Source organism: Chlamydotis macqueenii, chromosome 25 (assembly GCF_036417535.1).
Source record: "Chlamydotis macqueenii isolate bChlMac1 chromosome 25, bChlMac1.mat, whole genome shotgun sequence".
Classification (NCBI taxonomy): Eukaryota; Metazoa; Chordata; class Aves; order Otidiformes; family Otididae; genus Chlamydotis; species Chlamydotis macqueenii.
The window spans coordinates 4,581,568-4,604,643 of NC_141580.1; the positions used below are offsets into that span (position 1 = coordinate 4,581,568).

General features: G+C 61.0%; 2 protein-coding genes across 7 annotated transcripts in view; both read left to right on the plus strand.

Annotated features, from left to right (window-relative positions):
* The window catches only part of ZNF385C (zinc finger protein 385C), a 54,480-nt gene that overhangs the window by 27,779 nt on the left and 3,625 nt on the right, over positions 1-23,076 (plus strand). The window contains exons 3-8 of one of the 2 annotated variants that reach the window (XM_086766518.1): positions 13,591-13,733; positions 17,855-17,965; positions 19,998-20,169; positions 20,642-20,986; positions 22,270-22,457; positions 22,652-22,765. In XM_086766518.1, the coding sequence (XP_086622644.1) occupies positions 13,591-13,733; positions 17,855-17,965; positions 19,998-20,169; positions 20,642-20,986; positions 22,270-22,457; positions 22,652-22,765 (1,073 nt within the window). The remainder of the gene's footprint in view (positions 1-13,590; positions 13,734-17,854; positions 17,966-19,997; positions 20,170-20,641; positions 20,987-22,269; positions 22,458-22,651; positions 22,766-23,076) is intronic. The other variant, XM_086766519.1, reaches the window with a different exon arrangement.
* Positions 1,332-8,332, plus strand: C25H17orf113 (chromosome 25 C17orf113 homolog). 5 transcript variants are annotated; one of them, XM_086766513.1, is made up of 4 exons: positions 1,340-1,463; positions 4,155-4,319; positions 4,404-4,783; positions 6,084-8,332. In XM_086766513.1, the coding sequence occupies exons 3-4, from the start codon at positions 4,652-4,654 to the stop codon at positions 7,614-7,616; spliced, it is 1,665 nt and encodes a 554-aa protein (XP_086622639.1). In that variant the 5' UTR covers positions 1,340-1,463; positions 4,155-4,319; positions 4,404-4,651; the 3' UTR covers positions 7,617-8,332. The 5 variants fall into 5 exon arrangements, with proteins under 5 accessions (XP_086622636.1, XP_086622639.1, XP_086622637.1 ...); XM_086766514.1 differs by having other exon boundaries at positions 1,426-1,463; positions 4,255-4,319; XM_086766510.1 differs by having other exon boundaries at positions 1,332-1,463; positions 4,255-4,783.

Consider the following 23,076-nt stretch of genomic DNA (forward strand, 5'->3'; position numbering starts at 1 on the left):
CCTGAAAACTGATTAAAAAGGCTAAGTCCTCTTTTCTGCCTTGCATTAGCACAAGAATAAATAGTGCATATTTTCACCCCTGGGAGCCCCTCTCTGGTTTCACCCAGCTCCTGTTAGCATTAACCCTGGGCCGAGGTGGCCAGGCAGGAATGTCCCGAGCAGGAAGAGCCTCTTGCCCCGGGACATGTTGAGGGGCTTAAAGAGAGGAATTCGGGGGCTGTCGTCCCCTCCCTGGTGTGGAGCCAGCCAGAGCCAGGTACAATGCAGCTCCTAATCCAGGCACGGACTGAGGGGCCTGACTACGCCAGGAGAAGGGGGAGTCAGGGCTGAGAGCATCCCCCAGCGCCCGGGCACCGTGTCCGTGCTGAGGGGCTGCGGAGTGGGTGGGCTGTTCCCATCGGGGGTCCCGCGCAACACCGGTGCTCTTTGGGATTTTAGTGTCGTCGGGAACCTTGTGTGGAGGAAAGCAATATTGGTGTAAAATCCTAAGTTGAGGAGCTCTAAATTTCATCTGTGTTTAGTGCTAAGAGAAGGGGGTTTGGCATTAGTGGAGCCGCCGTGCTCGTTAGGGAGCCCCACCTGAGGGAGTGGGTGCCAGCGCCAGTCCCAATGCTGGTCCCGCGGCTACGGGCCAGGACCGCCGTCAAATGGGGTTTGGGCGGGTGCTTGGTTCGAGCCCCGCTGCAGCGTGCGCCCAGGGGCTCGGACCCGGATTTTGTGACAGCTCGGCGGCTGCGGGCAGGCCTGGAGAGCTGCTTTGCCCCCCGGCTGCCCGCTCGCAGGGTGCTGGGGTCCCGGCTCTGCCCAAACCTGGGGACACCCATCCCGGCTGGACGAGCCTTTGCAGCTTGTCCCGCTGTGTGCGCTCAGCCCTCGGCCGAGGGACCCGGGCTGGGGGTCCCCGAACTGCGCGCCCCACGTCTCGGGGGAAGGCGTCCCGGCAAGGGGACGCGGGTGGCGTGCCGGGGGCCGAGCCCCACGCGTTCCTGCTCCCTGGGGTGGAGGGGCTGCAGCCCCTCGCCCGGCCACCTCGCCCACCTTCCCGGTGGCCAGACCGGGGCCACGCGGCCTTCCCGGTTCCTGGCCGCCGCTAGTGGCCACTGCCGCCGCGGGCTGCCGGGAGCAGCGGCGCCGCCAGACAGTCCCCGCCGCAAGATGGCTGCTCCCGTGCTCCCGTGAGCGCGGGCCGGCAGCCGCTGCCTTTGTTCCCGCCGCCGCCGGCTCCGGTGGGGCGTCCGGCTGCGAGCACCGAGGGGGCTGCGGGGGCGGGGGCTGCGCTGCGGCTCCCGACCTCCCGGGAGCTTCTGGGGTTTATTTCTTTTTTTTTTTTGTTTGGTTTGGCTTGGCATCGTTTGGCTGGGTTTGGTGTTTTTTTTTAATTAGGTTTTCCTTCTTTTTTTTTTCCTATTATCTGGGAAGTTGGCAAGCCCCCTCACCCCCAAGCTTATGGCAGCCTTTCAATGGTACGTATGTAGGGGGAGGGCGGGCGTGCGGGTGGGGCACGCAGGGCCGGGTGCGGGGGTCGCGTCCTGCCCCGCTCGCCCTCGCCCGGCCGGGCACCGGGTGTCCGGCAGCCGGGGCCGCTGATGCGCCCGGGCGCGAGGCTGGGAGCAGCGGCTCGTCCTCTTGCGAGCAAACCCTGGCCAAACTTCCCCATGGAGAGCGCTCCCGCCCCGGCTGGGGGGTTCGGTGGGGTCACCCTCGCTCCCCACACACGCCGCTGGGTCCCCGAGCAAACGCTGGCTTTTCCCGAGGCCGGCAGCGATGTGCACGGTGAAGGGTGCCCGGGGCTGGTGCTCTGCTCCATCCCGAGCTCTCCCAGCCCAGTGCACCCCAGACACGAATTGCTGCTTTTATTTTATTTTATTTTTTTTCCTTCTCACGGTAGCAGTTTTTGCTGGAGCGAGTGCTTGGCACTGGGAGCAAATGGGGTGGGTGACAGGGAGGGAACAGAGGAAGCCACCCCCCCGGGGCCGCACACTGCCCCAGTTGCAGCCGGGGCGTGCCAAGCTCGACGCCTGCCCGGCGCGGCGACGGGGTCAACAGGGCTGGGGCGGGCTGGGCACGTGAACCACGAGCGAGGCTGTCAAAGGTGGCAGAGCTGTCCCTGGGCGCAGGCACCTCGTCCAGCTTCGGCGCGAGCCCTGAGCCTCGCCAGGCTGCTGGCACGATCCCGACCCTGGCAGAGCCTGCGTCCCTGGGGAACGTCTGATGGGTGCTGGCAACTGCAGAGGAAACGTTCAGCAGGACAGGTCTGGGCTTTGACTCTCATGTGACAAGTCCGTCGCAGATTCCTAATGAACGTGCTTCTGAGGAGACCCTGCTCTGGCCGGCGCTCGGCAGCTGCGGTGCGGCTCTTAGACCAGCCCGAGGAAGCAGCTGCAGGCCAAATTTTGGACTAGCAAAGCCCTACTCTGAGCTGGGCTGGCTGCTCGGGTCCTTCTGTCCCTGTCCCCCTGCCCGTGCAGAGCTGGCTGGCAGCTCCCGGCTTGCTGGAGGTCAGAGCTCCCGGGGCTGGGAGCGGAGGGTAACGCTCTGAAGATGCACATGTGCCTGGTGAGCTGGGACGGGGCTGCTCCGGGAGCCAGGGCCGTGACGCAGCTTGAACAGAAGCCATGGGAAATACGGGCGCCGAGGGTCCGCACCGTGCCAGCCTCGCAGCACCCATCTCTGCTCCTCTGCCAGCTCCTGTCTGGGGGCTGGTGTTCTCCTCTCTGGACAGAGAGGGGTCTCCTGGCCTTCGATGCCTTTTTACCAGGTTGCTGTGGTTTCTGTGATGGAGCGCTGCTCCCGTCCGGCATGGCAGGAGGCTTTGGTCTGGCTGGCCTCCATCGGGAGGAGGAGAGGGGTCCCTGAGAACCGGGCGCAGCCAGAAGAAACCCGCAGAGCTGCGGGAAGACTCACGGCCCGGGCTGGACCTGGGGGGACCAGAATGCGGCAAGCAAGGATGGGGACTGCTCCCGGGCACCGCAGGGGAAGCGCAGGGGCCGAGGACGGCCACTGTCACCCCTTCCCCTCCCGTTGTCGGTTGAGGGTGTTCCTTGGCCCTGGGGAGGGTGGCAGGGCGAAGGGAGCCTCATGGCTGTGGTGCCGGTGGCTCCACTGCCACCCGTCCGGCATTGCCCAGGGCACCCCGAGGGAACCCCAGCTCCACGGGAGCTCTAACGCCTAAATCGTGAGGCTTTCCACTTCTGTGGTAATGGCTCTGGTTCTTGGTTTGTTGTTTTTTTTTTCTTTGGAAAAATCCCGAGTTCCTTCTGGGTTTCTCAGTAAGTCACACTGACTGACAGCATTCCCTGGCTTGCTCTGCTACTGAATGTCCATTTTCCTTCCTGTGTCTTGGTTCCCCACCTTCCCCACCCTGTGCTGGGTTCCTTCTCCTCCTCTTCCTCCCGCTGCCTTTATCAAGGCTCAGTTTGATTTATTTTCAATCCAGTTCATGGAAGAATGCGAGGATTGGGCTGAGTGGGGCTTAAGTACAGGGAGGGGGTTAAGTGGATGCTTAAATACTTTTGCTGCCCGGTTTCCGTACGTGTGTAAGTGCTCTGCAGGCTCGGGCTCTGGTAGGTGTTGGGGAGCCCTGCGCGTCAGCGCGACGCTGGGCCGGGGCACGGGCTGCCGAGTACAGCCCTGCTGCCGCGGGACGCAGGGTGGCTGTGGCGATTTCCTGGGACGAAGGGATGAAAACACACACATGTGCGTGCAGCCCCCCGGCACGTGTTTCTGCGTCACGCTCGCTCAGCTCTGCATCTCCGGCCCTCGCCGTCGGCGGCTGGGGCTGAGCGCTCTCATTTCAGACGTTTGGTTCAATGCTGGTTCCGTACCTTCCCAGCTTCGTGGGCGTGGGACCTCCCAGCCGCGGCGTGGAGGTCTGGTCTGATGGGAGGCGTGCCTTGCTGCCCCTGTGATTTCGAGGAGGACCACGCGTGCGTGCCGGTCCCACCGCTGACACCAAGGGCTGCCGGTGACACCAGTGAGGTGCTCGGTGGGATCCCCGCCACGCGGCGCTGGGGCTGTCGCACAACCCTGCCCTGCGTGCTGCCGCTGCCGCCGTGCCACCGCGGCTGTTCGTTAGCAGCCAAGAATAAACGATGAGCACAGGCTGAGATTTGCAGGGCCCTAATCCCTTTCCCTTGTGTCTCTTTCATCTCCAGTCGAACCAGGAGAGTTGTAATAGACCTTCTTACTAAATTAAATGTAGAGGCTGCTCCTCCAAGGCACGTTTTGGTTCAACCGTAGTGTTTGATTTCCCAGCCACAGCAATATGGTGCCTCCAGGGAAAAAGCCAGCTGGGGAAACTTCCAATTCCAATAAAAAGTGTAAGCGCTATTTCAATGAGCACTGGAAGGAAGAATTTACCTGGCTGGAGTTTGACTATGAGAGGAAACTCATGTTTTGCATAGAGTGTCGGCAGGCGCTGGTGAAGAACAAGCACGGTAAAGCGGAGAACGCCTTTACCGTGGGCACGGACAACTTCCAGCGCCACGCCCTGCTGCGGCACGTCACCTCCGGCGCGCACCGCCAGGCGCTGGCGGTGAACCGGGAGCAGCTGGCTTTCGAGACCCGCGTCCACAGCCACCCGGAGCTGCGCTCGGTCATCAAGGTGGAGGTGAACCCGGCGAAGGTGGCCGTCCTCACCACCGTCTACTGGATGGCGAAGGAGGAGATCCCAGATGAGAAGTGCTCCTCCCTGCTCGACTTCCAGAAATTCAACCTGTGCCAGGCGCTGCTGGCCTCCGAGCACAGCGAGTACTACCACCCCGGCAGCATCAGGGAGATGCAGGTGTGTATGCCGGGCTGGGGGCTCCGCACCCGCGTCTGACGGCCGCTTTGGGGCCAGCCGGTGCCACGCGGCCACCTCCCTTCACCCACCGCGTTTGGCAGAGCGGGTTGGGTGTCCACACTCACCAGCTGCGGCGGGGAGCTCCGCGCTTCCCAGCACCCCATTGAGCGTGGCCGGCACCCGCTTGGCTTTGTTTCGGGTGCTGCAGGAGCCTTAAGTGCGAGCTCCCATCCCGCGGGCCCCGATGAAACAGGGAGGCAAGCGACACTCCTGTTTCCAGTATTCCCAGTGGAGACTGAAAGTTCCTCCACATTAAACATCGATGCGACACTTGGTTGGTGTCATTTCTCGTTTTCACAAACCAGGAGAAGGCGATGGGCTCCGTCAAGGGAGCCTTGGGCTCATGCTCACGCGTGCGCTTCCAGACACGCAGGGCGAGCAGAGGCGTCCTCTCCCGCCAGCCTCCCAGGCTGCTCGGAGGGTGAACGCTCAGGAGTTCGATCAGCACACGAGCACTGTGGGTTTTTCCTCTTTTGCCCGAAACTGAGTGATCAGAAAGATCAAGTTTAGAAAAGATTCTTTTAATTTTACGAATGCTTCATGCCTGTTAAAATCAAATTGACTTTTTAGTGAGTCCTGGCTGTTTGCCAGGCTTTTACATCTATAAAGAGCCGCGTTTTGCTGCAGATAGACTAAATCCACTCGTTAGATTTCTCAGCCTGAACGCTACTCGCAGCATACGTGCACACCGAGGAAGTTTTCCCTTCAAACTGGGCGTTTGCCTGCAAAGGGGAAAACGGAGCAAAGATGGAAGGGATGCCGGGAAGCTTTGCTGCTGTTCCTACCCATGCTTGACTTGTCAAGCGTAGCAACGATTTGAACTGAGGCAGCAGGTTTTGGGCGTCTTGCCTGTCTTGGGAGCCCGGGTGACGGGGACGGCGGCTCGGTGGTGTTCAGTCGGGGTGAAGCCGTGGGGCTCCAGCCTCCTGGCCCATGGTAGGGACACCCAAGCTCTCTGCGGCTTCACTCAGAGCTTGGGCTGCAGGCCAGGAGCGGGAGGAGAGAGCGTATCGGGCCAAAAAAAAGGGATTTCCAGCTTGTGTACGTACTCGTAGATACAACGTGCTCAAGGGCTTCTCTCTGACTTGGGACCTTGCGCCGCTTTCGGGGAGATCTGTGGGCAGGAGCCTTGCAGCTTGCTCTGCGCCGGGTGCGGTGCGTCTCCTGCGTGCTTTTGAAGTTCATTTGTGTTTCTCTTTCCCTCCCCGCCTGCCCTCCGCATCCCCTTTCGCTGGCTCAGGCAGCGATCGCCAAGGTCCTGCACAACGAGGACAGGCACAAGATAAAAGCCTCGCCATTTGTTGGGCTGGTGGTGGACGAGACGGTGGACGTCCTGGAGCACCGCAGCCTGGCCATGTTCACCACCACCGTCTCCCCGTGTAACGGGCAGACCTCCGCCACCTTCCTGGGGAGCTTCGAGCTGCCCGCCGGGGAGGCCTCCACGGTGGCGGGCAAGGTGGGTGAGGTGATGCGCTCCTTTGGCATCCCCACCATGAAGATCACCTGGCTCAGCGCCGACAGCGCCTCGCTGGTGGCCGAGCGGCTGAGCGGGGTGGGGACCGCGCTGACCTCCCTCTGCCCGCTCCTCACGGAGATGCACTGCTTGTCCCACGGGAGCTCCCTGCTGCTGGCCGAGAGCATTGTCGGCATCGAGTACCTCCAGAAGTACGAGACCACGGTGGATGCCGTATACAGGCTCTACTCCAGCTTCAGGGGGGAAAGCGGTGGCCTGCAGGAGCTGCGGAGCGTCCTGGACCTCTGCGAGATAGACCTCGGGAGCCCCAAAGCCATCCACTGGACTTCTATTTTCCCAGCTGTGGAAGCCATCGATTCATCGTGGCCCACACTGGTGCTACTGCTGGAGAGCGAGGCAAAGCGGTCACCCGTGGCCCATGGCCTCTGTGAAGAACTTAAGAAGTTCCAGTTTGTGGCCTTCACTAAGATCCTCCTGGATGTCCTCCCCATCTTTCAGAAGCTCAGCCGCTTCTTCCAGATTGAAGACTTTGACCTCTCCATCCTGAAGCCCATTGTCTCCGCCACAGCCACCACCCTGCAGGCCCAGAAGAGCGCCAGCGGCCAGAACCTCCAGGAGTTCCTCAACGAGATGAACGAGCACCCGCAGGACGACCGGGAGAGCGAGAGCCGCCTCTACTACAAGGGCGTTGAGTTGGCCAACTGCTCCAAGGTGCACCTCAAGCACTTTGAGCGCCTGAAGGAGAGCTACTTGGAGAGCGTGCGGGGCAACTTGCTGGACAGGTTCCCCAGCAGCATCCTGGAGGCCATCAGCTCCTTCTCAGCCATCTTCAACCCCAAGTGCTACCCTCAGTCTTTGGAGGACATTGGCAGCTATGGGGTCAGTGAGCTGAATTTCCTTCTGCAGGCTTACTCCCGGGTGGTGGTGAGCGAGAGGGCCCTGAGCGATTTCCCTCTCTTCAAGCGGATTGTCTTCAGCCTCAGCCAGCTCTCCTTCAAGGACCTCTGCGTCAAGCTGGTCTACAGCAACTCTGAGATGCATGAGCTCTTCCCAGACTTCGCTGTCCTGGCAGCCATTGCCCTGGCCTTGCCGCTGGGCTCCGTTCTCGCTGAGAAGATCAGCCGGGGTCGGGAGCTGCTGAAGCGCAGCCAGTCGCGCTGCGTGAAGGATGAGGGTCTCTCCAACCTAATGAAGATCGCCATCGACGGGCCAGCCATCAACGAATTTGACTTTGCCTTGGCCATCGAGTACTACGAGAGCATGAGGGAGTCGGGGTTCATCGTGGCGCAGGTGAAGTGAGCGGCGGCTGGTGGAGGCAGAGCCCTGCGGGCAGGGAGCTGGGTCCTGCAGGCAGCCCCACGCGCCGGCTCCACGCCGTCTTGACACCGCTTTTCCCCATCGCTGGTCACTGCTGGGGCCAGGCAGCTGCTGGTGGATGGTGACCTGCTCCGTGCTGGGAAGAGGAAACAGGATCCTTCGCAAAGCCACGCCAGTCCCATGACCGCCCCTCTCTCGTCCCCCAAACATCTCTCTGAATTGGCCAGAATTTAAAATCTTGGGGCCACCTCAAATCCGAAATTGCGATGAGGTTTTTTCCGAGGGTTTGTATTATTTTATTTTAGGGAGATGAAGGCAAATCTTCTCTTGAGCTCAAATGTCACGTTGCCTTTGCACAACAATACCCAGCAGCTTTTTCTTAATACTCTGCAAAAATATCTGATTTTTGTTGCTTTGGAGCCTGGAGAATGAATGCAGAAAAGGCAGCGCATCTTTCTAGCTCTGTGGCAAACCCCGCAATGCCTGGCGGTGTCTTGTTGGTATTCCTTGCGCACGGCGTGAAATATTTTTAGCAGTGGCATCAAGTCATGATCATTTCAGGAGCAAGAGATTTAGAGAACGGCATTGTAACGGCCGAGGAAATAGTAACTTTAAAATGCATCGTTATGTATATATGTGTATGTGTGTATATATATAAATATATATAAATATATATATATTAAAAAGCTCTATCTTAATTTTCCTAGTGTTTAAAGTACAAAGATGTTTAAAAAGACTTTTTTTTGCAATGACAGAATAAATTATAAGCAGGGGTCTAAAAATAATACGTAGTGAATTCCTGGTCTTTTCAAAATGGCATCACGTACCTGCGTTCCCTTTGTGCTCCAGCCAAAGAAAGTCTTCTGACATCTGCTCCCGGGACAAACCCGAGTTGTTTAGCTTGGGTTTTTCCCCTTACACGTTCCTTACACGGCAAGTGAAGCCGTCGGGAGCCTGTGGCGGGTGGGGGATCGGGCTCGTCTGCTGTCGGGGTCTGGGTGCGCGAGCGCGGTGGCCGAGCCAGGCGGTTGGTGACACGTTGCGGGCTACGGGGCTTCTCTGGTTGTGGCCTGGAGGGATGTTTCCTTCAGCGCTGTTGGAGCGGGGTGAGAAGACCCCTCTGAGCGATTTTAATCTGCAGTAAAGCCGATGCAGCGGCCTGAGGCATCGCATCGGTTTAATACCGAGTGCTGGGATCCTGCTCCGCTCCTTCCCTGGGTAAGTTGACGCTGTCCTGCGGGCACTGGGTCCGTGTCCAGCAGTATTTGATCCCGTTGTCCATAGCGCCGATGGTCTCCATTGGTCCCACGTGGTGGCCTCTGGCTGGGACTTGTGCTGCAGCAATGTGGAAGGGCTGCGTGGGAGCTCGGGCTGGGCGCTTCCCGTGCTCCGGAGCGGATGGACCATGCTGCCGGTGCCGGATGGACCTTCCTCTGCCCCTGCAGCCGCTGAGGAGCAGCCTGGACGGCCGGAGGGCTCACATGGCCCCGGGAGCAGTGCTCTGCACGGCTGCCTCCTCCGCTGGGGTCCCGCTGTTTCTCCGAGGGACGGTTTGCCGTCTGTCTGACCCAACAGGTACTGTGCTCCCGGACTCCCATGTCGGATGTGTGGATGCCGTGTTTGGGGTGCCTGGTGGTGTCTCGCGGGCTCCCATGGGCACGCTGTGCCCTGCGCCTGCGGTGGAGGCAGGGCAAGCCAGGATTTCTGTCCTCGGGGCTGGCGGTAGGTGACCGCTGATGGCCCGGAGTCCCTGTCCTTCTGGCTGATCCGTGGGGTGGAGACGCTGGTTTGATGGCGAAGGCTGCTCACTCACAAGCATCCCCTGGTTCGGGTGTGCAGTTCTTGGCGAGCCCATGTCCTGTGGGCTGGGCTCTGCTGCGGGCTGCTTTCTGTGCAGGCTGCGCACGCGGAGGAGGCGGCTGTGGCTCTCGGAAGCTGGAAATGGGGAGGATTTAGCAGGGCGATGCTCACGACGTGCGCCGTCCTCACGTTCCTGGGGAGGCAGGGAGCCGGTGGCAGTGCCAGAGCTCAGAGCAGCTCTGCGGCGCCCAGGGCGGGAGCTTGGCCCTTCCCTTTCCGTTGGGCTCCACTGGAGCTGGGCAGGACAGAGGGGCCATGTTTGGCCGGCGCCGGTCCTGCTGTGGCCATGGAGCAAACCCACCGTGCCGGGGCAGCCGCAGCATTGCCGACTCCAGGGCTGACAGATCCACTGCTCTGAGGTCCAGGTCGGGTTGCTGGGTCTGGTGGTTCTGGGAGCCCTCGGCAGGGCAATCTGGTTGTTACTGGCGTTCCTAAAGCCAAACTGGAGGTGCTGGGGGTGGTCTGGGCCCCGAGCGGTGCTGGGCCTGCTCCGGTGCTGCGGTTGTGGTCCAGCATCGTGACAGGGCATCGCTCCTCTTCCACCAACAGCCTTTGGCACTGGGGAGCGTGCGTGCCTGTTTCCCAGAGAGTCTCCTGGAAAGAACTGGAGCGAATTCAGCCCGTGCTTGGCCGGAGACAAAAGCTTTAAAGCCCTGGGTAAGGAATTTGAGACGCCACCAAAATTTGCGGAGAACACCTACCAAATGGGAGGGAGCCAGGCTGCTGCTGTGTGAGTAAACAGCTCCCGTCTCCATCTGTCCTGTGCAGACTCCGCGCCAGATGCTCTCGCGAGGCAGCCGGCGTCTGCGGAGACGGGTCCTTGGCAGATTCTTGTGTCGGTATGAAAACCCACGGCGTTGTCCCTGCCGCTTTCGCAGGCGTTGCTTGGAGGTTCACACGTTGGTCGTGTTGGAGCACAGCAGTTGCTCTGATCTGCTTCACGGGGAGAAAATCCGCCACAGACATGCATGCGGTTGCTGTGCGGTGTGAAGAGGTGTTGGGGACAGGCTGGGGACAGGCTGGGCACGGTCCTGGGTGGGCTTGGTTCAGTGAAGGACTGAAACATGTCTTTAAATTCCAAGGGACCCCTCTGAGGGTGGCATGCCTGCGGGACAGGAGCTGGGCTGAGCGGATGGCTCCGGGCTGAGCCCAGGGCAGGGGATGTGCGGCATCGCAGCGGTGATGCCGTGTGGTTTGGCGTCTTTCGGTCAGGCCTGGGTGCTCAGTTAAGAACGGCTGTGCACCCTCCCTGCAGAGCCCCCCCAGCAAAGGGACCCCCGAGGCTGCAGTGGCTCAGACCCGACCATCGCTCAGGGGCTAATCAAGCGGCTCGGCGCAGAGGGTGTCCCCACACCGCAAGGACGGGCACAGCCACCCGCTCCAGCTGGGGAACACGCGAGATTTCAGATCGGTTCACGAGTGTCCTCAGCTCGGCAAACCCGAGCATGTCCCGTCCTGGCAGGACCCACAGGGCTGACGCCACAGTGCCGGAGCGCGGCCGTGTTTGCTGCGGAGGTGGGGGCTCCTCTGCCACAATGTGGGGAGAGACAAAGACAGCGACAGACCTGCTCTAGAGCTGCAGACCGAGCATCTGGGGATGCCGTTCACCAGCGAAGCCCACCCGTGCCCGTCACCTTGGGTAAGGTCGTGTCATTCTATCCAGACCTGGGGGCCTTGCTGCTCTCCCCAAAGCAAATCCCCTTGATTGAGTGTCTAATTAATACCTAAAAATACAGCCCGCAGCTGCTGCCGGAATCTGCCCTGCAGCAAAGGTAAGGCAGGAGCCGCAGCGGTGCGGCCCCATAACCTTGGGAAGGTGCCCCAAGAGCATCGTGCAAGCGCTGGGTTTTCCTCCTTTTGCCAGCTGCGGGTGCGTGGCCTCTCCTCGCAGGGTGCCTGAAGGACGGCGACGCTGCCAGAGGTTTTTGGCCCTTTTCCTGCTCACCAGTGGCAGAACCAGGAGGGAACAGCCCTGTCCCCTGCTCAGGGTCCCGTCTTGGTTGGGGGTTCTGGGCTCTCTCCTCTCTGTGCCCGTTTCACCCCTGAGCTGCAGACCCGGTCCAGAAATACGTTTAATCGACAAATCTGGGCTCAAGGATGCGCCAAACCAACTCGGGGTATCGCGGCCTTCCCGCGTTGGTGGGCAGGCGGTGGCCGTCCCGGGGATCCCGTGTCCCCCCCAGCGCCCCCGGGCCACGCGCCCGCCCGACATGGGAGCTGCTCCCTGCGGAGCGAACCCCTCGGCCGTGGGGCCATGCGGCGACAGGCGGGTTTCACCGGGGTGGCGGCGTTGGCTGGGCTCCGAACTCCCCTTTATTCGGTTACCGATGGTAGGGGCAGAGGCGTTCGCCCGCCCCCATTCCTCCCAGCGTGAGATTGAATTTGTGCAGAATTTTAAGGTCGGGGCGAAGCGTACTGACAAAGGCAAGCAGAAACCCTTCAGTCCAGCCCCAAACGCCTGCGTTGCACCCGCCGCTCTCGCGCGGGGCCGCGGCTGCGTGCGTGGGCCGGGGGGTCCCCGGGGGCCGGCTCCCCAGGCCCCGGCCCTGCCGTCTCAGATGATTTGAGGCAGAAACACCATTTCACGCCTCAGAAGGTTAATTACACATTGTTCACCCATTTCTGCTTGCTTTTACTCCCTGCCTTGTCGCTGTTGCTCTATAATTTTATTTATTTATTTTTAAGCAGTTTCACAGATTTCCCTTCTGGGCGACTCCGGAATTAACTCGATCAATGCACGCCTGATGAAGCAAAATGTAATTTTTCCCTGGGGCCAGGCCTGACTCGGGGATGGCTCCGGTGCCGCCGAAGAGCCGCCCGTGTGCGCTCTCCCAGAAAGAGGTCGTTGTCGCCCGCAGGCCCCGCGCGCTTGCTGCTCAAATTCAGAAAATCTTTCGAACTTTGAATTTCAGATTTGTGTCTCGACTCCAGCACCAGCCTGGTTTCTGCCAATGGAGGGTTGGGTGTAGAGCGAAAAAAAGCAAAGCGTTACGGGGCGAGCGGCACCACCCCGCTGCGGCCTGGGGCCCTCATCCTGCGCAGCCAGTGTTGGGGCGCGGCTGCCAAACCAGGCTGGAGGAGGCGCAAAGCCGTGCGAGATGCCAGTGGGATTTTCTGGCTCGCGGCGATTTCAAACCTTTTCTGATTTATTGTCTTTTATTCATTTGGCTATTCCAGTTTTCCCCCCCTCCTTGCTCTCAGAGCTGTGCACGGGTGCGGGAGCCCAGCCCGGACCCTCCACCGGTCGGAGCATCCTTTCCGGGCGGGGGGATGGATGAATCCGGGTGGAAAACCCACTGCGCTCGGGGTGCTGGGACGGGTTTGGGGCTGGAGGCAGAGCCCTTCTGTTTGACCTCCCCTCCTTCCCAGAGGTGTTCTTCTTTTTAAACAGAGAATTATTAATAACTCCAGGCTATTTTTATATCACACGCCAGAGCTCGCGGCTGGTTTGCGGGGGACGATGCAAAGTGGGCGGCAGCGCCTGCCCGGGGAGTGGGCTGATGGCTTGGGATGGGGGAGGCCCGTCCCTGGGGGTTTCCACCCAAAATACCTGCGGAGGGGCAGAGCTGGGGTGCCGGAGTGGCTTGGCCGGGCTCGGGGACACCCAAAATTTGAGACCTTTGCAAAGCCGGGGCGGTGCTGCGGCAGGGGCTGCTCGGATCTCTGCCCCCCACCCAGCAGCATTCGCAGGGATGCTTGGGGCTGGGGCTCTTCTGGCTGCTGCCTGCGCCCAAAAAAAGCACAGACCCGGGTAAGGAGGAGCCCCCGTGGTGCCGGTGCAGGAGAGCCCGGGGAAGGGGCTGTTTTCCAGAGCGGGGGCTTTGACACCTTTCCGAAGGTTCGCAGCGTACCCCTGCGCATGTCGACACTCCCAACACGAAGGTGACTGTGTTCGGCTTTGAGCTGGGATGCTGGTTTTGAGCCCAAAAAGCAAAGGGGTGCCTGGGGCCACCCTGGCCTGGGACCTTTTGCCGAGGAGTGTCCGGAGCCTGCGGCAGATGGTCCTCCATGCCGTGTCCCCCCCCCGTGCTGCGTCCCTGCGCCGCGAGCAGGAGCCACCAACGCTAACGCCGCTCTTTCCCCTCTGCCCGCCCAGGTCCCTCCGGACACAGCAGCCCCCTCCTCGCGTCGTTGCCCATCCCTGGCCGTCCCCTTCATCCCCCCCTGGACATCAAGCACTTTCTGACCTTCAGGCTCAACGGGACGTCACCGCTCAACCTCTTCCCCAACTTCAACACGGTGAGTCCCCACGGGCGGGTGGGCGTCGGCTGCCGGACCCCTCTTCTGCACAACACCGCTCCTCAAACCCCGCCAGAGAATTTGTGGCTCGATTACCAGAATTTGGTAACTAATTGGCCGCTGGATGCTGGTGCAGTGCACCTGCCCTGCCCATAGCTTGGAGCGGTTCCTGCCCAGCCACTGCCTTATGTGTGAGAATTAAAAAGATGATTCGTTTTAACCGAGATCAATTGGAATTTCCTCCTGGAATCAATAGTAATGAAGTAGCTCTGGAGAGCAGTTCGTTAGTTGAAAAATGAATAAAGGAAATGAAAGAGAGAGAGAGAGAAGGTGTATAAAGATACAAGGAGCGTGGCTGGTGCCGCGTGGCTGCGGGCGTCGGGCGAGCCTGGTCGCTGTGGGACTTCTCCCACCACCCGGCTGCCCTGTGCCTCTGGCTGATGGGAGGGATGGGATCTGCTCCGCGAGCCCCTCTCATGCCGTGCTTTGGGTCCCTGAACGCCAGGATTCCCCTGGGACCCAGCATCACTGATTTTTTTGGGATGCCAAAGGGCAGCGGCAGTGGGGAGCAGGACCCGGGGCTGCTCCCCCCTCTCCCCCGCAGAGGCAGGGCGGACGGTTCTGGGTTGGTAAATGCCTGTTTTTTTCCCTCTTGAGCCTGGAAACAGGACTTTCCTCGGCTTTTTCCATGCTTGCTCGCTGGCCTTTTGTACAGGGCTTTGAGATTAAATGTGCTCGGAAGGTGCAAATTATCGCCGAGACCTTCAAAGGCAGCCGCAGAAATTAAGTACAGGATTCCTGCTGCTGTTGAATGGGAGTCAGACATCCAACTCCTTTAAACTCTTTTGAAATCTCGGCTCTAGCCTGTCTCTCCCCTGCGCTAACAAGCAGAAACACAGGAGAGGAGGAATTTTTTGACGCCGTTAAGGTTGCTGCTCTTTGTCTGGGCTCCTTTTTATAGTCGCAGGAGTCAGTAGCTGACTTGAACCAGACCCCGTTGTTTGTTCTGCTTGGCTCCTGCCTGCCCCTGCCTTGGCACGTGTTCTCCAGAGTTGCGTTGCTTTAAAAAAAAAGGAAAAAATTTGGAAAATGACTCTCTTGCGCTTGCTGGAGCCCGGGGGAACTCCTCTGCTGCGGAGGATGAGTTGGGCACGGGGATGGAGACGCTGGGGGAGGCTATCCCGGCTCTGCGGGCACCTTGAGTTGATCGCTCTGAGCTCAGCCCCGAGCCCAGCGCGCGATGCTGGCTGGGCAAAGCCAGGCCTGGTCATCCGGGGCCGGGAGCCTCCCCTTCGGATGCGTTTGTGGCTGAGGCTGGGCAGGCAGCTTTGCAGGGAGCCAGAGCAGAGTCCCCGTCCTCGTGGGATGCAGGGCTGGAGCATCGCTGCGACCCGGAGCCGAGCTGGCGGCTCCTGGTTCCTCTGCCCAAGTGAGCGCGATGCCGGGTCACGGACTGCCCCTGCGTGATGTGGGAGGGGGTGTCAGTCTGGGTATTTTACTTTTTGGGAGAGCTGCCGTGTCTGAGGAGCTGTAAAAAGAGGTCGGAGGGTTTGCCCTTGCTCACCCAGCGTTGCTGGCGATGCTGCGCAGGATTCGGTGTTGCCCTGTGGAGCAGGAGCTGTTTGCGACTGCTCAGCCGACTGCCGTGCGCTTTGAGCAGGTCACAAGGCTCTCATGAACCCAGCAGATGTTTTATTTTGCAGCGAGCGAAACCTTTCCAAGCTGAGCTCTCCTGCCACTTAAAGCAGCAACGACAGGGGGAAAAAAAAAAAAATCCTATTGCAACACAGAAGGCACATCTCGTGCTCGAAAGGCCCTTTGCAGCTCTTGGGGTGCTGCAAATCCCCGGGACCCAGCAGCGCCTCGTAAAAGCACGGCAGGAGACGCGATGCGAAGTGATGCTGTGTCCCTGTGAATTCCGGTGGGAGCGGAGCGCAGGGATCTCTATTTATATCAGGCGGAACATCCAGGGATAAACAAAGTAACGTGAGTCAATAAGAACTGGCGATAAAGCGGAGATCTTTACTCTTCGAGCGCGCAGTGCCCACAGCCTGCCGCTGCCGTCAGCTCCGTTCTGCTGGGAACCGCCGGGAAGAGCCCAGCGCAGCCGGCCGCGGGTGCCGGTACGTACCGCGGCACAGGCCCTCGCCGGCCCTGCAGAGAGCTGGGGGTCACTTTCGTGTCGGGAGCGGCAGTGAGTGCAGACGTTAGGGAGACGTCGATGGTGCGTTTGTGTTTTCATTCGGGAATAGCAGGAGGGCTCCGGGTGCTTCGGGTGCGTTTGGCGCTGCGCGTCGGAGGGAGCCAGGCTGGGGCCGGGCAGTGGGGCTTGGCAAAAAAGCGCTGGGGTAAAGACCCGGGTTGGTGCCATCGCCTTGTGCCCCAGGAGGACGAGGGGGCCCTTTGCTGGGACCGCTCAGCGCTGCTGCCCTGGAGTCAGTGCTCGACCACGGCCCTGGCGCCGTTGGCTTCGCTGGCGGGTTTGGGTTTGTGCCAGGACAGTCTCTGGCCGGCTTTGCATCCTCGTGCCGGCATCTCCCTTTCTTCTGCATCCTCCTCTGCCTCCTGCCCGGTGCTTGGGGCATGGATGAGGCCACGGGAGCTGCCAGAGCTGATGCCGCTGTGAAGGTTAGAGCCATTTTTCTTTCCTTTGCGTGGAAAAGGAGAGTGTTTCTCTTGAAAACAAGTGCCAGCCCCGCTTCTGCCCGCGGCCTGGCAGCGCAGGGAGGCTGCCCGTAGCTCGTCAGGGGTGGAGCAGCACCTTTGCCATCTGTAGCTTCCTCCGGGTCTCCGCTGAACCCCGAACGCCTCTTCGTTTGTACGCCAGATAAGTGAGCGACGTTTCATAGCAAACAGGCACTTCATTAATCACCTGCTTTTACCATTCCGCTCACTCCTGGAAAGGAATTTGGGGTTTTGATAATGGCTCCGTTGTCCGGGCATGTGCCTCGAAGACTGATGCACCTGTCTGAGCGACGAAATGGCTTTGCGGAGAAATACGATCGCCTGAAAACCCAGGGCTCTGCTGACAGCAGGACTCAGATAAGATAATCTTCCTGTGCCACAGGGTAGGGGAACAATGCTTGCATTATAGATTGCAGCCGCGCTCAAACAAAGAGGTTATTCTTATTTTTCCCCCCTTAATAAATGTATTTTGTTTAAGACAATTACGGCTTTTCCAGCAAGTTTGCTGCCTGGGCTGAGGAATGATGCCGAGGCCTCGGGAGAGACAGAAGCACCGGGGGCTGTCATCAGCCTGCACGCATCTGCCTCGCCGCGGACACGGCTCGCTGCGGATAACTGGGGCTGTCCTGGCTCCGCGCGCGTGCCCGCCGAGATACCAGGGGCTGCACGGGCTTGCGAGTCGTCAGCCTTGTTGCTCAATTCGAGCGGGCAAAGCGCGCACCTGACCGGCAGCGCGGCAGCCCCGAGCGCTTTACCGGCACCGTGCCCCGGGCGAGCGGCGGGCACCGTTGTCCCCCCGGCCCCGGCGTGGGCGAGCGGAGCCACGCGTGCCTTCAGCTTTGCACGGGGACGTTTCAGCTCCGTGCCGGAGGGCACGTGGAGGATTAACGGCCGGTTGCTCGTTTGATCGCCTCTGCCCTGTTTTGGTGGTTTCTGCTGCTGCTAAGCCTCTCGGAAAGCTGCCCTGGCATCGCGAGGTGGAGGGCGGCAGCTGGGAGCTCAGATGGAAACCGATGGTTTGCCACCTGTGACACCGGTGTCTGCGGTGGGGCGAGAGGGGACGGGGGGCTCGCAGGGGAGCGTGGTGGGGCCGGGGAGGATGGGGTCCGCAGGCTGTGCCCCCGCAGCGGCCTTGTCCCCTCTGCCAGACCACAGCAGGCGTTTGGCTCCTGCCAGTTTGGTTTTTTCAGGGATGGTTTAAAAAGGACGAGAACAGGCATCGACACCGCGGGCGTTGCCCTGTGCCAGCGAGGCTCCTCTGCCACCCTGGCCGCTCGCTCCTTCCAGACACAGGGCACGAGCCCCGCCGGCGTTCACAGCGGCCCCTCGGCGAGCAGAGCGGGTGCAGGGGACAGCCGGGTCGCCGTGCCGTGCCGTGCCGGGGCGGCCGTGGTGGCGTGGCACCCAGCCGCGCTCTGCCTTCCCTCCCCTTCCAGATGGACCCGGTGCAGAAGGCGGTGATCAGCCACACCTTCGGCATGCCCGCCCCGCTCAAGAAGAAGCAGTTCATCTCCTGCAACATCTGCCACCTGCGCTTCAACTCTGCGGTAAGCGGGGCTGGGGCTGGGTGGGCGTGCGGGGATGGTGCCAGCGCCGGCGGCGGAGCAGGAGCGTCCCAGGACTGGGGCACGGCGCAGCCCGTCGCGCTGACGGCAGCTCCTCAGAGCTCTGCCCCTGCCCTGCTGACATTTCCACCCGCATCTCCCTGCGCGTGGGCCCGGGCGCTCCCGGCGCTGCCGTGTCCCGTTTGCCGCGCTGGCTCTTTCTGCTCCTCACCGTTCTGTTCAGGTCTGTTCCCTGTCTTGGTGTTTGGGCCAAAGCTGCTGATAACAACCTGTGCAATTTTGTCGGGTCTTTGGGAGCGAAATACCATCTTCCCAGCCTCGGCTTCCCAGAGCTCTGCTGTGGCAGCTGGCGTTTTTTCCCAATCTTTTATTCTAAGTAGATCAACTACCTTGTAGAGGGGAGGAAGGAAGCATGCATTGATCCCTGTGGTAGTGAACTGCAGGCAGCGCATCTTTTGTGGGGAAAACTGATTTTAAAAAGTTTGGAAGGGAATTCTCGCTCGAAGCTGGCAGGAGCGGGCTGGGGGTTTGGGAGAAGAGCGGAGCAGCGAGAGCTTCCACACGGCAGCGCTGGTGCGAGTCCACCCGCTCCTCTGCGCCACTGCTGATGGCGTGCGGGGCAGAGATGGCGGCAGGGGCCTCCCGCGCTCATCCCAGCCCCAGCACCTACGTTATCTGTGGGGCTGCCGGCCTGGGAGCATCCCCATGGAGCATTCCCGGGCAGCGAGCCCCCTGGTAGCACGGCCCCCAGCCCAGTCTCTGTGCCGCGGAGGTGCCGTCGCGGCCTGGCCGAGCTGCATCAGCAGAGCCCGGGGCCGGGTGCCGCTCTGCCAGCAAAAGTCAGCGTTTCTGGGCTTAATTATTCCGCTCCGCAACCGAGCGGCTCGGGGATAAGTGTCGCTTTCCCGTTCCAAGCTTCATCCCGGCTGGAAGCGCAGTGCCGGGACAATCAGTCCCACCACGCGCTCCCGCACTCCGTGCCGCTCTGCCCGTCCCTGCGTCCCCCCCCGAGGTCACGTCCCGGTGCAGACCCTCGCATGCCGCTGGTATTTCGGCGCGGAGCGGCAGCGGTGCCGGGTGACCTACTTTGGCTGCAGCCTGGCCCGGCCCAGCCCCGTTATCTGGTGGGAGGTTATTGTTTTTGCTAATGAGGGCCCGCGCTCGCTCGGGCCTTGCGTGTTCCCACGTACCCCGCCGTCGCTGCCCAGCCCCAGACACCATTCCCAGCCCTTGGAAAGCCGCGGGGGGAGGGAAGGGATGCTTCTTCCTACCAGGAAACCTCAGCCGGCCTCCGAAAACGCCGTGCAAATTAATCCGTGCTGCTCAGTGGTACAGCGTTTTAATGCATATTGGGTTTGCTTTCCGTAAATCACTAAACTTGCGGCTGTTTTGGGGACAGTGTGGCATTGTCCCTGACGGCGGAGTACACAAATGTGCAGGTGACTTTCTTTTGTGTACGTTTTTATCAGTTCAGTGCAGGCATGAACCCATCAGCACGCGCTTCATTATGCAGCATTCGCTGGGAGAAAGGAGCCCGTGAACGTGAATTGCATGTCGGACACCCATTAGGTTACGATGGGGGACGTGTCCTCCTCACCAACGTACTTTTAAATTTTATTTTTACAGCTAGCCATTCATTGGATGGTTCTGAAGTCATAAATTTTACTTGAAAGCTTCTTTTAAAAGTGGCTGGATGCATTTAATCAGAGCAGGGTCCTTATCTTGGTTGTGCAACGCGATGATGTCTGAGCGAAGCGATACCTCAGCCCGAACATGTTTGTGTGCACAGTAGTCTGGGGGGAGGAAAGCAGCTTTGCGCTGCACCGAGCCAAAAATACCAAAAATACCACCTCCAAGGCAGCCCTGGCCCCGGCATCAATGTCATCAGGGAGGGGGCTGCACTGGAAACGTGTCCGAGCGGCCGCGGCTCGGGGCTGACGCCTACCCCATCCTCCCCGTGTCCGTCTGTCCGGCCGCCGCACCGACACGGCCGTCTCCGTCTCTCCCTCCCCAGAACCAGGCGGAAGCCCACTACAAGGGCCACAAGCACGCGCGGAGGCTGAAAGCCATCGAGGCCATGAAGAACAAGCAGAAGGCGGCGGGGGCTGCGGCGGTGGCTGCCGGCCGGGATGGCGCAGCCGATTTCACCCCCAGCCCCGAGGACAGTGGGGAGCCCGGCGGCACAGGTACGCGGGCAGGGGCTGCGGGGGAGTCCGGTGTGAGCGACCTGGCCGGTTCCCTGGGGTGCAGCGGCGTTTGTGTTCGCAGCCCCGCCGTGGCCGCGGCATCCCCAAGAGCCTGGTTAAATCCCGGCACGCGGCAGCCTCGTGTCCGAGCATCCCGCCACGGCCAGCTGCCGGTGGGGCTGAGGAGGGCTGCTGCAGGGCCGGGTCCCCCCGAGCTGAGGCAGCGCCGGAGCCCACCCAGGCTTTTGTGCTGAGCCCGGCTGCCATGAGCCACAGATGGAAACAGGAATGGGAGAAACTTTGGGAAGAGCCGTCCTCAGCAGGGATGAACATGAGCAGTGCCTGGGATGGTCACGGGGAGCGCAGAGATGCTCTCTGAAATCCAAAAAACCCATTCAAGCACAGAGAACTTTCCCTTTCTGCCCATTTCTTTCTTTTTTTCCCCCTTTCTCCCTTCCCTTTCCCTCCCAAGCTCAAGCCAACGGCCTGCAGGAGCCGGAGGGCGAGTGTAGCAGCCTGGGGCTGACGCCCAGCGCCGAGGAGTCGCCCGCGGAGCTGTCGGGCAGCGTCGCCTCGCTGGGCTCCCCGCTGGCCTCGGAGCTCTCAGAGGGCACATCGGATGCCACCAGCGTGGCCTCCTCCGCCGCGCAGGTGGCTGAGGCGCAGGCGGCCGAGGCGCAAGCGGCTGAATCAGGTGGCAGCATCAGCTCGGCCCCCGAAAGCGAGAAGGAGGGGAAGAAGAGCAAACAGCACCTGTACTGTCCCACCTGCAAAGTGACCGTCAACTCCCTGTCCCAGCTGGAGGCTCACAACACCGGTAAGGGCATCGCCCACGCGGGGGGGACGGGCCCCTTGCAAAGCCCAGCCGTGCCCCGCCGCCAGCAGCCTTGCAGGGCAATGGCGAGCGTTAATGAATGTTGCTTCGATTAAAAGGGTTAATTAGTGTGGCTTGCAAAGATAAGCGACAGTGTTTTACCTGTGCTGCAGCTGATGGAGTGAATTTTAGCAAGGTCAGATGATATCCTATTGTTTGGGGCTGGCAGGCGTCTGGGGCCCCAGGGTCCCCTGGCAGCTGGACCCCCCGGGGACGGTGGGGGGGGTGCAGCCACTGCAGTGCAGGGGACCCCCCAATGGGGCCTGCAGCTCCTGGCTCACCCCTTTAGAGGATGCTAAACAAGAACGGGCACCCCAATTTTAAAGGGAATGGCCTCCTCTCCCCCAGCTCAGCGAGCACTGGGAACCAGTTCCCCCAGCACCAAGCACCCGCTGGGAGCCGGGGCGGCGGCAGCAGCCACGCGCAGGGTTGGCTCAGGACACCACGGCGGCTTAGCTGCCAACGTGTCCTTTTGCTTTTGTCAGCTCCGGTTACAAATGTAGGAGCTGATTTGGGGAAAAAGAACAAACAAACAAACCCACAGAACGTTTGCAGGCTCGCGCTCCTCCGTGGCTGTCACTGGCGCTCGAGCTCCTTGCTTAGCGCCTTAAAAAATAGAATGAATTAGCGGTGGCTTAAATTACTGGCCCACCCCCACCCCGCCGTCCCGGCGCTGGCAGGGGACAGAGCGCCCTGTCCCCAGGTGTGTGGGGATTTCGGGTTCCTCCTTCCCCACCTCCTGCGGCCCCGCTGAGCTATTCCTGGCTCTGCAGCCGGATCCTCTCTGACCTTGGGCGCAGCTCAGATGCTGCAGCACGGAAGGCGACGCGTGCCCGGCTCTGCAGACTGTGCTAGCGCCCGGGGACAGGCGACGGGCTCCAGCACGCACTTAAAATAGCGGTTTCTCCGAAGGTCTGGCGTGTGGAGAGAGCAGGGGGGGGTCATTGGGAAGCCGAGCGTTCCTGGTCTGCCTGCGAAGCGCGGCTGGCCACGAGAGCTCGGCAGGGCTGGGGAACGGGCTGCCGCGTCTTCCGCGAGAGTCCGGACTTCCAGGTGGCTCCTTGTCCCCTCTGCCAGGCACAGGGAGGTGGGGGCAGCTGGGTCCCAGGGGATGGGGGACGCACAGTGTTGCCGGGCCGGTTGCTCGGAGGGCGTCCTTCCCGCTGCCGTGGCGCTGGGTTTGTTTGCCAAGTCGGCGTTTGCCGAGCGTTCCCTCTGCCGCCCAGGCGCCAAGCACAAGTCGATGCTGGAGGGTCACGCCACCCAGATGCGGCGAGGCCGAGGCAAGCTCCTCTCCCGGGCCGGGCACAAGTCCAAGCGGATCGGCAACAAGGGCAGCATCAACATCCAGAACAAGGCGTTTCACTGCCAAGTGTGCGAGATCTACGTGAACTCGGAGACCCAGCTCAAACAGGTGACGATGGCAGGCCTGGCGCGCGCCTTTCCCCTGGGAGCACAGGAGCACCGGGCGCGCGGACCCCTCTGCACAGGCGCCGGGGGCTCGGGGTGGGTGCCTGCCGGTCCCCTGCGAGAAGGCGATGGGTGTCACCCGCGCGGTGCCGCGGCGCTGCCCTGGCTCCGGGTGATCGGGCTGTTTTCCTCTCCTAGCACATGAGCAGCCGGAGGCACAAAGACAGGCTGGCGGGGAAGCCGCCCAAGCCCAAGTACAGCCCCTATAACAAGCTGCAGAAGAACGCTGCCCTCGCAGTGAGTATTCTCAAGGTATCTGTCTGCCTGCAAATTACCCGCTCGGTTTGCTCGCCGAAACAGCACTCGCCGCATTAGCCATCTCTTCCAGTGGGACGCAGGGCCTGCTTTTCTCAAAGCCTCAGTTCCTATGATCGCATCTAACCTGCTCCCCTCCGGGAGGGCAGGCTGTAGTGGTGAGAGGAGTTTTGAGTCTTTATTTGTGGAAGGAAATCACGGGAATAACGTGTGAGTCCTCTGGCAGCAGCATTCACAACCATTCTTCCACCAGTTTCACGATTTCTGACCAGGAGAGCTGGGGTGGGTGGGTGGCTGGGGGCTTGAGG

Excerpts from the sequence above, each read along its gene's own strand:
- C25H17orf113 (XM_086766510.1), top strand. Across the intron at positions 4,784-6,083 it reads GCAGCATCAGGGAGATGCAG|GCAGCGATCGCCAAGGTCCT; the intron begins GTGTGTATGCCG and ends TCGCTGGCTCAG.